The 16,352-nt window shown below is 35.4% G+C and overlaps 1 protein-coding gene across 1 annotated transcript in view; it reads left to right on the top strand.

Annotated features, from left to right (window-relative positions):
• Window positions 1-16,352, top strand: part of LOC113992859 (protein eyes shut homolog) — a 262,860-nt gene that overhangs the window by 18,816 nt on the left and 227,692 nt on the right. The window contains exon 2 of the mRNA XM_027730560.2: window positions 6,479-6,591. Within this exon, the coding sequence (XP_027586361.1) occupies window positions 6,479-6,591 (113 nt within the window). The remainder of the gene's footprint in view (window positions 1-6,478; window positions 6,592-16,352) is intronic.

Genomic DNA, 16,352 nt, shown 5'->3' on the forward strand with positions numbered 1-16,352 from the left:
TAGAATTTCAATAGCAAATGAAGTAAATTAATCATACATTATGACTATAAGCATAAGCACTAAAATTGTTTAGAAAAAGGGCAGACATTACTAGACATAAAGTTTAGGGAGATTCTGCCTTACTTCAGAGTCTTCATATCACTTCTGATATGCAACATTGCACCTCCTTAACTGCAAGGCAAGAGCAAGTTTAAAAGGTAAGGATTCGGACCAAAAACAAACTTTAATAAAAATGATAAAGTAATTTCTCAATACTCTTGAATCTTTCAGACCTCCTGATTTTAATTAATCCACTGTGGCTTAATGAACCACTCCACTGTGAGAATCATGGAAACCTGACAGTGAAACATATGCTCAAGTTTTACACTGCCAGCTAATTTAGATGAGGAAAAGATGCAAGAGGAATGTGAATGTTTCTTATGTGGTGATCTGGTTCCATCAGGGTCTGGGACCACTGTGAAGCACAGGAGTCCAGAAGGTGATTTGCCAGTACTGGTCCACTCACAGATTCAATGGGAGAAGATAGTCCCAGTTCCCTGCCCTGCAGCACGGGAGAGTGGAAGAACTCTTGACTTGCTTATTTCCCATAGCGGGACAATTACCAAGGTCGCAGGTTTTGCAACCCCTGATTTGAATGGCTATAACAAATGAGAAATGAAGATCAGAAATGTAAACCTCTACCATCCTGGGCAGTCTGGGGATTTATTCCTCCCTCCCCCCTTCTGTCTATTTGATTTTGCTTTCACATTCTTGCTTCATGAAAGTCTTGCGATAAGGTTCAATATCCATGGCAGATACAATAAAAGCACATTCCAGATAATAACAATAAATTGTTAAAAATGTCAGTAGAGGTGGTTAGATGAAAAAAATCTGAATTTAACTTACCTCTTAACTCCTTTTTAGTTGTGTTAGTATAACCGAATTAAAATATATTTAGATATTTATATTCAGAATCACGATTTTGGACTAAAATCATCTATTATATTAAAATACGAATCAAATGAACTGTTGGTGTTCTGCATAGGTTTATACAGTATTTAATTTCATGGCCAGTATTAGTAAGGACATAGGAGAGATTTCAGTTCCTTTGTGTTTCATGCACTTTATATATATGATGAAATGTATATTTTATCAGTATATCTTCCCATTTTGACTTTCCATTTCTATACTAGTACTAGGACAGAAGCTGAAACAATATTCTATCTCATATATTTTAAGTGTTTTCTTTTACTCTTTTTGTTTCAGAGCTAATACTACTTTCCATTTTCCTACACATTTTGAAATGTCATTAAACTCTTTGAGTCATACTACATTATCAAACAATAAAAATGCTTGTGGATTAAAATTGGAAGTGAGTGAGAAAAGTGTTTTTAAAGGTAAATATTAGAAAGTGAAGTAATGAACAGCATAAATACATCATACACACTGTCTACTGTCATCACACATCCCTGCCACTGTCTACTTCAGCAACATTTCTCAAAGGGAGGTGCATTTCTCTCTCATTAGTAGCTATACAAATTGACCAGAGTAAATTTTGTCTATTTTGTTTAAACTACCAGAGTTAAAATGAATAAGGTTTAACTTTTATTAATTAATGTTTAAAAATTTTAAGTCAGCAAGAAAAAAGTGTTAACATTTTTTGGTCAAGGTGATGTCTGAGTCACTAACATTGATTTTTAATAAATCCTTGAAAACCTTTTGGCTTGAAGAGTCTGGAAACAATAGATATCCTACCTATAACATGTCACCTCGAATCCAGGCAAGTTTCAGTGCTCTGTAAATGGAATACTAAGGCAGAATAATGTCCTGTAGGATTTAAGTTTGAAATATTGCAATTTGAGAAGTTTGCAATTGTTTTGCAGAGAGTTCTACTAATCAGACTCCAAAATTGGATATATTTCAGGAATCCCAAAGATGTGAAAGACTACTATATAGTGTGTTATGGTACACTGTAATATATATAGTGAGAATTTTTAAGATACATAAAATTTATCTTGAGTGCAGACAATGACAAAAGATTGTGCTATACTTTGTTTTCTTTCCAGTTAATCGTATTTTTTTAAAATAAATGCTCAGGACATAAGCCAAAACCTCATTATATTGTTTATGAATCTGTAGAGAAATGACAGCATGCAAGTTCATTTCATTAGGAACTCAATTCTAGGTTAATTCTCCCTAACAGCAACTCTAATTTGGGCTAGTCAGTAAAGGATATTAATAAATGGTTTGGCATATATGTGTGAACTTTTCCTACAAGGTAAGTATCTGTACTCATTTTTGTCAAGTATAAAGGGCATTTGAAGAGCATAGTTACTATATGTCAAACATATCTCAATAGATTCTGAATAGTGAATTTTATTAAACTAAATTTCTGGTGTTGCTCTGGCCTTGACATTTTCAGGCAATTTAAGTATTACAGTTTGTTAGCATATTAATGTATTTTTGTAAATGGAAGGGAACCCAACTACAAGTGATGCCTACATTTTAATCTGCTAATCACAAACAAGTATCTGCTCTCAAAAACAGCAGAATAAAAGCTGCTTACTTTTGAATATGTATACCGATAGCTCTTATTCCTACATATCTCAGAAGATGTTATTTTTTTGTATAGACAGCATAGCAGACCAAAGGCAAGCAATTTTTTGACCAAAATATTTATAATGCAGTTATAATTACAAAACAAAAAATTACTTTAGAGGAATGGATTATATTCAAAATATGTACATGTCAATGTAAGAAAAATTATTAAGAGACCAAACAGTACTGAGGAGAAGAAAAACATGTTGTTAAAATATTCAGTGTTATAGTGCATGGGAAAATATGCCAATGAATGTTGATTTCCAAATCAAGTGACTAGTCTGCCCTTCAGTGTGCAAAATGGATCATAGATTGACATAGTAAATTTTCCCTATACCAGAGATTCATAAAACTATATTGTATCTGACCTTTGTGTTTATTGGTTTCTTTTTTCTTTCTTTCTTTCTTTTTTGGTTTGTTCATTTTTACAATCCCAAGAATGAGGACTTTTCTTGAAATACATGCATAGTATGACTGGGACAATCATAACTAACCTTTAGTTAAACCTTGTAACAGGCTCAGGAAAAAAGAAGGAGCAGAGCTCTAACAAGCTGATTTATGTAGCCAATATTAAAACATTGTTTAATTGTTCGTTTTTGGGGGGGCAATGTTATGGGTACCACGTAATTTCCAGCTCAGAATCCTGTAACCATTTCTGTCCGCGTTCATATTAAATTTTCAACAGATTCTGCATCCTGTCAATTTGAAAATTGTTTTTCTTACTACTTATAAAAGGCAGGGAAAAAAGAATAACAAGGATGTCTTATAAAAATAAAAATGTGAAACAGTAGGACAACACATTTTCAAAGATTACCTGGTATAAATTGTTATGATAATGGCAGCAAAAGCAGACTGCTGAGTGTAACACTTGGCAGTCCATCACACTTATTTCCTGCCAAAGTGGCTGGCAAAGGAGGAAGAAAAAGAGTGTTCTGTTGTCTGTAATCTGTATCAATAATCTCTGTCAGCCCTTGTAGTATATCAAATAATAATGTTCTCTTAACATCCAAAGCGCAACTTTGAGGACAGTGTTCACATTGAGTTCTTGAATAAGATTTTTGTTTCTTAAGTTCCAGGGAGCCTCATTGTAATCCTTTGTGTTTGTTACACACAGAGACCACCTTACCTATGCTGCACTTGAGCTTTACTGACTTTAAACGCCACCTTAACTGGTTGCATAACTTTTCACAATGTTGCAGTGATGCCTTAAGCCCCTAATAGTTTTTTTATTTTTCTAATTTTTGTAAGCCTTATAAGTCTTATAAGTAATAGAAGTAGACTCTAAAAGCAGCAACCCTCACATCCCTTTCCCTGTTGCACCCTTAGTTTACACATTCCTTAACCCTCCTACCCCATTCCATGTACCGTATATCACTCCTGCTCCCGAATCCAGTAGAAATGTTTAGTCTCTTGTCAAGGCAAGGCCTAGACTGTTTAGAGAACAGCCATATCAGGGCCTGAATAACAAAACGGAGTCAAGAATTAGGTGACTATGTGCACTCTGTGCCCCAAAGAAGATGAAGATTGATGAAGAGGTGGTCCCAAAATACACTCCAGACCCATTTCTCAGGGGGTGGACCCGGGGCGGATCGCAGCAAAGGCCACAGGGTGGACACATTTGGGATTGGATAGATGGTATTATAAAATGTACCATCTCGGGCACAGGGGCACGCGTCGTGTAACATCTATTGCCTTGGCACATTAAACCCTTTCCTTATCTCACCCTCAATTAACTGCTCCCGAGTTTTTTCTTAGCACCAGCTGAGCAGGCATCGGCAATGCAGTAATATACTTCCTGTAGGCCTTTGCTGTGAAAGAAATAAACAGGGAACTGTTTTTGAAATTCTTTGATCTCTCCCATGAGTTGGAAGGCCAGTGCATTTTGTTTATTGTGTATGGTATGGCATGGTATGTTATGTTTCAGAGTGGTTGAACAGTGCAGAGAAAAACAATTTTCCTTGCTTCAGCCATGTTGTACTTGTGCAGGCTAACTCTCTGCTGGGAGGGAGAGAGCTCTCCTTTCCCATTAACTTGACTGGGTTTTGACCTCATTTAGACCTGTACCACCGACAACATCCTATAGCACAGTTACACAACTTCATTTTGAGTTGTATGAAAAACAAACCTCCGTACCTTGCTTTCATCTTCACACTGATTTATGTAATTTCTTATCCTTTAGATCCTGTATTGTAAGAAACTGTGAAAACTCTTTATTCATGTGTGCATTACTCTGTTCTAACTCTCCTCGATGGAGAGTTTTCCTGACTAAAGGTTCCTGGTCTATACAGTCACTCTGTTCAGAACCCCTCATATGTCTCATCATTCCTATATAACAAAGTTTTTTCATATTGAGACTTTTTTTGCATATTGTGAAATGCTGTTCTCAGGATTTTTGGTTTGCTATCCTGAGTAATGCAAATATTGAGCCACTTGTATACACTGAGGAGAATAGATCCTATTACAGATTTGTAGAGAGAATTTCTAAGGGTTCTCCATACTGAGCTCACCATTTATTCACAATTTTTCTTCTTCTGTTTTAACCATTCTCTTAATTTATCGAAGGGCTTCCTTGTTATCCCAGGGTGACTGAGTTACTTTAGAATCTTTAAGCGTAGAAGCTTGGTAAAATCCTTTGAAAATCAAAAGCCATGTACCAAGACATCCTTTTTCACATTTTCAGTGTTCCTCCTGTGAGTTACAATTTCCCTTTTCAGAAACCTTCTCAACTATTCCCCCATACATTATGTTCATTTATATATCTGTTGATTCTGTTCTTCAGTGTAATTCTTAATTTCTTAAAGGTTTCTTTTGAATGTAATTGTGACTTACTGATATGTAGTTTGATGTGTGCCCTTGCATGTCGTGGTCTTACCCCCATTTTCATAAATAATTAAAGCAAAAAACTCTAAAAAAAAAATCCACATCTACCATTGGATGCCATCTACCATGGTTTGGATGCCATTTTAAGTGATGACACAGTAATTTCCCATAGGAATCCCAGGCAAATACTGTTTGCTACTGTTAACTTTTTAGTTTTCTTTAAAAATACTTTCCAGGAATAATTCAATTTGAGACATATTTCTGATGTACCCCTACTAAAAAGGGGTTCTGCCATGGGAACTTCCCCGAGCCACTCTACATTAAATTTTGATTTGGTGAGTTCATTTACATTTCCTGCTAGAGCCATGTCCCTTTGAACATTCCCTTTATACTTGGATGGTCTGTTAGCCCTAAAGCCTTTCTGGCAGGCTTACTGCTCCTGTTAGGTTTTAAAAAGCATTTGATGCCTGCCATTATGCTTTTAGCAAATTGTTGCTCAAGATCTTTATATTTTTCTTACTGCAAATATCTAAACCTGACTTCAGAGTTAGAAATGGGTTCTTAGCAGTGTGTAACAATTTACTGTTCTGTGTGTTTTCAGTGCCCCTAAAGTGATTCCCATTTTTAGTAGGTCCTTAGGCATCTTTGAAACATGATTAATAGCACTAGATATCTTCTGAGCAGGGAAGTAGTAAACTTACAAGTAGATTTTCAAAGCTTCCCTATTTACCATTCCCCGTGACCTGTGTTCCTCCATAAAAAATATCTGATTAAAGTTAGAGAAATCCACTTTCTGCTGGTGTTTCACCATACCTGTTGTGCTGTCTGTGTGTCCAAAACTCTCTTTTTAAGTTTGTTTATTAGGTTTATTTTTAAGTCAGTACTGCTTATCTTGCTGGGATATCTTTTCACATTTAAATTTTTTTTTGTAGAATTTCTTTATAGAAAAAATGAGGATCAGAAGAGTTTTTCAGGAGTAGATGAAATTATGCTACAAGTCTTTCTGTAGAAACTTATTTATTTTTAAAATGGATCACAATGGCAACAAGCAAAAGAACTGTGTGAATTTTTTCCTTTGTAGATTTCTGGACCTGTCTACAATTTCACTGGCTGTATACAAGTTATAGAAATCAATAATGCGGGACCTTTCAGATTCTCTGATGCTGTGGAAAGAAATAATGTTGACGATTGCAGGTAAACTGCCCTCTATGCCTTTTCAAATTGGAAGAAACTGTTTGTGCTGATTTTTCTTTCTTCCTTACACAGGGTGACCATTTTAGATAATTACAACAATAGTCACAGAGAAAAAGATAGAAAAAACCCTAGAGAGACAGATATTGTGCTTTCTTTTATGCTTTTGAAGCATTTTCTTTATGGAAGATGCTTTTTTTGCAGAGTAGTTCAATTAAGCTTGACAGCACATTTAGAGGGAGTTGTCACCCACTGAATGCTGAAACATAGTGTAGTAAGAAAGATAATCTGCAAAAAAATATAGGAACAGAGAGTAGGGTGATGTGCTGGCTGTGTTTTACTTATGATTTCAGGATTTCTATTAATCTTGTAACAAATTTGGATGACCTGCAACATTTACTATACAAGAGATTGTGAACAATGCTGGAAAGCATTGTTTTTGAATAAGTTTAAAATCCCCAGTTGATTTCATTTTTACATATTCACATTGCTACTGGTTATGCACTGATTTAAATAAAAGGCTACACAGGGGTAATGGGGTACATTATGATTCTGTTCTGGAATATAATAGATTTGAACATGGAAAAGTAGAAAGCAAAATAAAACAGAGGTGAATTGCTTTTGTAGGTAATTAGGCCTTTCAGAATAGAATATCACCCTAGAGAACATTATATAAGCCTTTTTACTTGTGGGTTTTTTCCCTAAAATTTACAAATATTTTTGATTAATGTTCACGAGCTTGTTTAAACAGTGTCTTAGAAAGCTAGTGGCACCTGGCTAGATCATTAATTAAGGACTCGTGAGACCTGAACTCTATACCCTTTAGGTTCCATTTTATTTGGAATATGCTCTCTAAGTGCATTTAACAAATGGTTGTGGGTCTAGATCCCGCACAAAATAGAGAACCCTGCAAAAAATGGAGAACCTTGCCTAAGAAAGAAGTGACTCTTGTCTTTCTGCACATTTTTTCCTAGTCAGAACTATGATCTCCTTCAAAATGAGGGCACATACTCTTGTCTGTGAAACTATGTCTCTGTGCAGAACTAAAAATTCAGAAGGTAGAAAGCAAGTGAGGAAGCAACTTCATGCCTTTAATTCAGGTATTAACTTAGGTGGACAAAAATCTTGACTTCAAGGGCTATCTATGTATTAGAAATATAATAATCATGGGGAAAAAGTCATAAACCATCTCAGTTGTCACCTCAAATTACTAGATTAGGAAATTGTTCTCCATTTTGCATATGCAGTAGAGCTTTGATATCACAAATCCTATGCAAGATGTAGCTCTGTTTTTTAAACTACTAGATAAAAGAGGGATAACTTTAAAATCAGGACTGTTACCATCTTTTGTACTTTCTTTCGTTCTCCATAATACTTTCTCTGAGCTGGCTGTCTACATCTTTGGGCTTTATGACACTATTCTTTTTTTACAGTTTTTCCTATTGAATAGTTTATATAACTATTCCTTTAAGAACCAATATCCTTCAAGAAACAAGGACTAATGAGACCTGCTTTGTCCAGTCTGTGTATATAGCAGAGAGAGGGATATAGGCGGGAAAAAGAAAGCTTGTAAGAAAATTGACTTTGTTCCTTTTTAAATTTGTTTAATAGAATGCTATATTATCTGTTATAATCTATAGAATTATATTACAAGATTTATTGCATTTTGTATTGAATCTAGTACTTCCCTTCATAGTCAATTAGAATACAAATATGGCTTATGTGGTATAATATAGACATTAAAGATCACTATATTTGAATCAGAACTTACTGACTACAGTCTGGGACTGTTTCTTGCAAATACTATGCTTATCTTACTGATTAGGTGAGTAAAATGGCACAATAATTTGTATAGAAGAACTGTGGAAATAGTCTTGTATATAAAAGGATACTGGAAGGATATTGGGTCATCTCAATCCTCTATGCTAAGCAACATGTTCCTTTTACCTCCTGGCTTCCTCAGAATGCTGCAGATGAGCCTGACGGTGTCCAGCCCCATGCAGTCCACAGAGACCTGGCACCATCCTGGTCCAAACCAGAGTTATTCCTCTCTGAAAAGCTAAATTTCAACAGTTGAAATTGTTGGAATTAGTTTGTTGAAATTCAGAGTAATTTTAACAGAAAATTGAAGTTAGTCTGAATTTCCCTTGGTGGGAAGGGAAGTGCATGGGAGTGGATTGTGGAGAAACCTGGCAAGCATTCTCCTTACTCATTCCTGCCCTGTGACACATGAATTTCACAGAATCACAGAATATGCTGAGTTGGAAGGTACCCACAAGGACCATCGAGTCCAATTCCTGCCCTGCACAGGACCATCCCCAAGAGTCACACCATGTGCCTGAGAGTATCATTCAAATTCTTCTTGAACTGTGTCAGGCTTGGTGCTCTGACCACTTTCCTGGGGAGCCTGTTCCATACCTGTTCACACATGGTAGCTAACATCATTCTTTGCTTTTCACTTTAGGTATAACCCACATTCATCCCGACATCATCAGTCCTTACATATAAAGACTCCTTCCCAGAAAGCACCTAGGAAGCTCAGCTGTTGTTCTCTTTTTGCAAGACAGGCTTCTGGGGAAGACAGATTTATTTTGAGAAAGAAGGAGAAAGTGGTTGAAGAAAGTTGCTTAAATAACACCGAAACAAATAGCTAGTGAATACTGGAAAGCCTATTGTATTTGCAGAAATCATGTTCTGTAGATGCAACATTGCTACAGTTGGAGCTACCTGATAGCAGCAGAGAACTCTACAGTGTGGCAGACAAAGCAAACCAATTTCTTCCTGCAGAACATGCCTGTATATTGCCAGGTGGTGGCACTAATTATTTCTGTTCTTGCTGTGGTAGTTTTTCTTTAATTGACCTTCTGCTTATCATCACCTGTTTGTAGACTTCTAATCTTTTTGAATTCCCCTGCTTTTGTGTACTTAGCCATTCTATAGTGGCACTGATTTACCCTGCTGGCTTTTGCCCTTCTGGGTGCCCCAGCAGCAGGGGTTATTATTGTGGACATGCTGACACTTCTTAAAATGAAAAGGTTTGTGAGTAAATGTTAAACTTATGATTTTTTAATAAGTTTGAAATTTACTCAAATGTGTTCTGTGATTTTTTTTTTAATGGATCTACTTGAATTTTAAAATACCAAAGGATGATCTAATATATGCAATGAATATAGAGAGCTTTCAAAAATATATTTTAGAAACGGTTCATTAACCTTTCCAAAACTATTGATATCACTACTTCAGGACAAGTCACTACCTTTCATAGGATATTACATACTTTATGTTGCTTATCTCGGAGATTTACATTACAGTTTAAAAAATGTTCAGAATTAAGAAATGTAAAAAATTACATCATAACATTAATTTTACTGGCATACATATCTAGCTGTCTAGTGTCTAAAATGCCCTAAATATATTAGGGCAAGAATGCTATTTGTTCCTTTAGAATTCTATTTTGTAATGCAAATATCATATGCTACAAAGAAGGGAGAATTATTTTAAATTGGTAGAACTAAACTGGAGATGGGGGTAACATGGAAATTACATTTTATGTCATTTTGGAAACAGGTGCTAAATTCTGCTTGGAATTCAGGAAGATAATTGATATAGGCAGCACCAGGCAATTGGAAGAGATTAAAGACCAACAACTTTCAATGTCTTTATCATTCTGAAAAATGCAAGATTTCTGTGCATGCTCAGAAGCACAGAGGTTTCAGACATGAGCCTTTAACTCAGCTAATCTGTTAAGGTCATGGCCCAGATCCTTCTGCTATTCACATGCATCACTGTTTAAGCCTGGAGCTCACCCATATGCTATAATACATGATACCACAAGGAGAGAGAACAGGTAGAAGTGATTTACTGCACTGAGCAATACTCATCAGAGCTTCCTGCCATAGGATGTAACCAGGGTGAAGCAGGAAAGAGCAGAATAATGGTATGGGCAGGAGAATGAGTTAAAAGTTTGACTCTCTGAGAGAAGATTTGCAGCCATAAAAATACTCTGAGTTACACAGGTTCTGCTTTCAGGAAAGGTTGTAATGGAACTCTATCAATTAGTAAAGGTCAGACTCCAAAATATAGTTTTCTAAAATTATCCTAGACTATATACTTAAATAAATCTTGTCAAAGTTTATTTTAAGATTCTGTTTAAACTATACCTGTCTCAAAGTTATGAATATATAGGCAATATATAATAGATATTATATAATGACCAACAGTAGTACTAGAAAGACAATTGGAAATAACAGATCTCTGATGACTTTTTTAATAAATGGAATAGCTTTTTTTTTATCTTCTGAAGCAGGTGAGATACTTGTGATGTGTTAATGCAATATAAAGCATCTTAAGTGTTTCAGAAAATGTTGCTGGAATAGATTTGCAGGATAAATGACTATCACTTCCAGATAAAGTTCAGATGACAGATATAAATGAAGCTTTGAGTCCCAGTATTAAAAGCTGGTGTTTACTGCAGTTTGCTTCTGTTTTAGTGTCTGGGAGCTATGACTACTATATATTGCTGTAAGAGCTTACTCTAACAGTTACTGCATTTACTAAATTCAAAGGTTCCAAACACACACATATAAAATATATACATGTGCATATATATCTGTACTTATACCTATCCAAGCCATGATTTGTTCACTTAAATGAAAAAACAATTCTCAGCTAGGAAACATAAACACTGCTTTCTGTTTTCCTGAGGGAAGTCTTACTGATGGATGCAAATGTACAAGAGTGATTTATACTTTCAGAGAGGAACTAATAAGCTGAATTCTTCATTACTGCCAACTGGACAGATTTTCTGGGTTTTTTTAAAGATTTTACTTTGCTGTTAATTTGTCTTAAGATTTGTTCTCCAGGCTGAAACTGAGTTTTGTTTCAGCAAAGACACTGACTGCTATTTGTGTTTAGGAAAGAGGCTCTTGAAAGTGCATTACCCAAGTTCCATTCCATCATGAGGACTGATGAGTTTCCTAGTATATGGCAATTTTCTCAGGAACTGTGCAATACATTTTGGAGAGTTTTGCATTTTTTCAGTAAGCCCTCAGTTCCACTTTCCTCTCACTTATACACTTTCCAACAAGCTCCAAATCCCCTTCCTTGTGTGTGAGTACTCCCCTTTCCATTCTGTAGTTTTCTATGATATTTTACAAACATACACACACCCCAACACATTTAGGAAGTCAGTCTCCTGTGCAATTTCTCAGGATTTTTTCATCTGTTGAACTTCCTGTTTTTCAGAATATTATAAAACATCACAACTCAGAGCACCTGACACCAGGCATCTGAAGGTGTTTGATTTCTGTCTTTGGAATGAACTGCACACTTTAATAAAGAGGAAAGTTCAATCTACTGAAAGTTAATTTTCAGCCAATTGTGAAAGTCTCGCAGTTACCATTCCATACCTAGAAAGGAAAGTTTATATTGGTGCATTGTTAGAGTTCATCCTAAGAGTCTGTACAAGATTCAGGTAGGCTTAAAGAGTTTCTTCATATGAATCCACCTGAGCTGAAAATTTTAAAGTCAATCAAACATACAAGCTGGCTCAAAACCAAGAGGGAAATCACAGAGTTCCGAGCTTAAGCTCTTCTGTCTACTTACATCTTAGTCTATGAATAAATGCAAGATCCTATAAAAAGCATTGAGCTTCTGTTGTATTTGAGAGACTCTAAGTCATATTCTTACATCTCAACATCTCAATTCTTACATCTTATAACATTTGTATGTTTGTATTTTCTCATTAACAGTTTGAAGTTACATGCTTAATTCTGAAACAGAAAAAAACAAAAACAAAAAAATAATATACAGTGCTCCTCAACATTGTGGAAGAGAATTATTAAGTGAAGAATACTGACACTGCTTAGTTTTATTTATTTAATAGGTTTTATGAGTTTTCTGTGGTTAACATGGACACTAGACTAAATGTTTCTGAAATACAGAACTGAAGATAAAGCTTCAGAAATATCATGCGTTTGTATTCACCACATATATGCTTGATATTATGTTAATAACATTTCTGTGCAATTCTAAAGTAGTGATAACAATAATTTGTTCTTCTTTGTGCCTTTATTTTGTTACTTTTTTTTCTCTCTCATCAATTGCTTTTTCTGGCTGATAACCTTGCCTGTGTGTTTCTAATTGCCTCTTTCTCATCTTCCAGGGCCTGGGTTCCTTTTATATGCTTTTGTCTTCTTTACTTGATTTGCTCTTCTTGATTCCCCTCATCTTTTACAATGTTTGTTTGTAATATTTTCTTTTTCCTTTTGCTGTCCTGTGCAGTTTTCTTTCTGCTCTCTGTCTGTACACGAATTCTGACTATTTTTCTGTTACCTTTTATTCCTCTTCTGGCATTCCTGGTCAGTGATAGACCTCAATGTTTAAAAAGAAAAAGAAAAAAAAAGAAAGAACTGATAGATCTAATCTTTCCTACTGATATAAATCCTCAAAGTCACTGTACATTGTTGTATAAGCCCTTTACCTTAATCTTTTGAAGTATTCTGTGAAAATTTTTTTCTGACAGATATTAGACAAACCCATGTGTCAAATATATGCAGGTGAGGTAATATATGTTTGTAAACATTACATTTCTCTCCTTGTTTCTGGAAAAGATTGTCTTTCATCAGGATACCACAAAACTAATATTAATCTTCTTTGGGACTCTCTGTTTCTAGATTAGTAATCCTATTTGGCAATATTTATCTTTATCTTACTTATCCCTCTGTAACTTTAGGCATATGCATTATACCAACAGAAGATTGTTTCCTAATTCTGTCAGCAGAATTCGGTGGCAGTCGCTGTCTGTTAGTACGTCTGTAATGAACAACTGTAATGAGATCACGATTTCTCCTGGAATTACCAGGCACTTGCATGGAAGCTAATAAGACAGATCTTAAAGGACACTATGCATTTTTTCCTTCCATTTTTATCAAGGAGGCATTTGCAAATATATATGTTGATGTATGCATACAATGCCTAAGTCTGAGACAGTTTGTTACGGCAAGTAAATAATATCTCAAATATTTTGGAAAACACTGACACAGTTGTACAAAAAGGAAATATTTTTGTAAATAAGACCAACAGATTTTTTTTATGAAGTTGTCTTTCCATTACTGTTCATGTGTACTTCATTATTTTATAGTGTTTTGACTTTGTGTGCCAAAGAAAAAGTTCCAGTGTTGGAGCAATGATGTTTTGCACTCCTGTCACACCTTTGGATCTATTTTTTTTCACTTATATAATATTTAATATCTCCAGTTACTGGTGATTCTTACTCTAGATTACTACATTTACTAATGGAATTCATAAAGCTTCTTTCACCCCAAATACTTAACCATTGCATATAAACTGATCCCTTCATACGTCACAGAATCACGGCATCACAGAATCACAGAATGGGAAACTTTGGAAGGGACCACAGTGGGTCGCATTGAGCAGAACACATATTATAGAGCTGAGTTTGTTCACATCCAGCTATATTACATCCAGCTTTGGGGTCCCCAAACAAGAAAGACATGGACCTACTGTACCGAGTCCAGAGGAGGGCCACTAAGTTGATTACTGGGCTGGAAACACCTCCCCCATGTAGATAGGTTGAGAGAGTTGGGGCTGTTCAGGCTGGAGAAAAGAAGGTTCTTCGGAGACCTTATAGGACCTTCCAGTATCTAAAAGGGGCCTACAAGAAAGCTGGAGAGGGACTTTTTATGAGGGCATGTAGTGATAAGAAAAGAGGGAATGGTTTTCAACTGAAGGAGGGTAGGTTTAGATTAGATAATAGGAACAAATTCTTTACTGTAAGGGTGGTATGGCACTGGAGAATGTTGCTCACAGAAGATGTGGATGCCCCATCCCTGGAAGAGTTCAAGGCCAGGTTGGATGGGGCTCTGAGCAACCTGTCTAGTGGAAGGTGTCCCTGCCAATGGTAGGGCAGGGTTGGAACTAGCTGATCTTTAAGATCCGTTTCAACCCAAGTAATTCTATGGCTCTGATTCTAACTAGGAAGGAGAAATATGTGTTAAAGGCTTCTGTTACAGCAAAAGAGTCTTTATCTGCTATGGCTTATTTACACTGAGTAGTAGATTCAAAGCCCCACAAACTGTGATTAAAGTCACTGTATCCTTCTGTAGCACATTCTTAAATGGTATTTTGATGGTTGGAGAGGTGTAGGATTTCAGCTGTTTATTTTTAGCTCCAGCAAATGAGAAGGATCCCTTTTTTGCTTTACATCAAAGATCATAGTTCCAGGAACACTACAGATTGCCACAACATTTGCGTTGCTCTAGGTTATCAACAGCGTTCACTACCTTCTGCCAAGTTGCATTGACTATTTATACTTCCCTGGAAATTCAGTTATCCAAACAAGAACCATTCTTAAACATGATTAGCTTCTGAAATGTAAAAGCATAAAAAAGTGTAAGAAAAGACATCTTAAAGATTTATGAGAGAGACTCATTTGCTCATGAATTAAGGTAACTTTTTCATTTCAGATTTCAGCACAAGTTCTCCTAAAATCAAAGTGTTATTATCAACATAAAAATAGAAATTATTTGATACAATTTAAAAAAAATGAATTGTGTTGAAAATATACCAACTTTCCTGTAAAGCTTGAGCAGATTCACAAACTAGAAGCTAAATTTAAAGCCATTTTTCAAAGTTCTTAAAACTTCACTAAGTATGTTTTTCACAGCATTGTCATACCCATTGAAATACTCTTTGCAAACTTTACCTTAATTCTTAACAAAAATTATCTTAGTCACACAAGGCATCAAGTGGTATGGTTCAGTAACTTCCTGAAATAATCACTAAGGCTTCTAATCAGACAAGGATGTGAATAATAAAACCCTCTTCTACTTTCTTAGAATAGAGAAAAATTATCTCAGTTTTGTTCTGTCCATCTAAAACTTGCAGATGGGTGCGGGAATGGTTTGACAAAATTATACTTTGAGAATATTTCCCTATATATCTAGTCTTACATTTATCATGAACAGTGGTTCAGAAAAGCCAAGTATATCATAGAAGGAATTATCTAAAACCAATTGAATGGTAAAAGAAATTATCTTGCATGCTTTCTTTGTTGAACTGCAGTCACACTTAGATTTAGTGCTAGCATTTGCTGCCATTCCACTTACAGAAATCTAGAAATAGAGAAGAAGTATTTTGTTATATACTCACAAATAATTAAACTTTGGAACAGGTTTCCATGACTTTCGTGTTATATGCAGAAAGTGCCTCGTAATGGAGCTGTAGTTGCTCCTATTATTATACTAGACTGTATTGTGAGGAGAGGCATATTAGAGAGAATAGGTAAGAATGAGAGTCATACTGAAAGGAATAATTTGCCTACTGGAAGCTTGAATCAATGTAATACTTTTGTCATATGAATTTGATACAGAAGTAATAAGGAATCTTCAGAGTTGCCTTGAACTGTTAACAGACGGAATATCAAGAGAAAAGTTTGGAAGTTCAGTTTTATTCTACCTAGCAGCTTTCTGCTGGCATCCATTCCGTGTCCTTCACTGTGTCAGTGAACTGACTGAGTGACTCATAAAGTATTTGTAGGTTTGTAAAAATCTCATTTAACAAAGCTAAAACATGAAACAATGAGTGTCACAAAACCTTCTGTGATTTTATAGGACAAAAAAAAGCTACCACAAATAATATTCTACTTTTTGAAAAGTATTTTGCATTTTTTTTTAATAATTAAAAGGATGATTTGAGCTTCTCTTTGGCAGAGCACTTTTAATAACAACTATTCATTTCTGGTC

Source organism: Pipra filicauda, unplaced genomic scaffold (genome assembly GCF_003945595.2).
Source record: "Pipra filicauda isolate LSUMZ 115617 unplaced genomic scaffold, ASM394559v2 scaffold30_size5312502_pilon, whole genome shotgun sequence".
NCBI lineage: Eukaryota > Metazoa > Chordata > Aves > Passeriformes > Pipridae > Pipra > Pipra filicauda.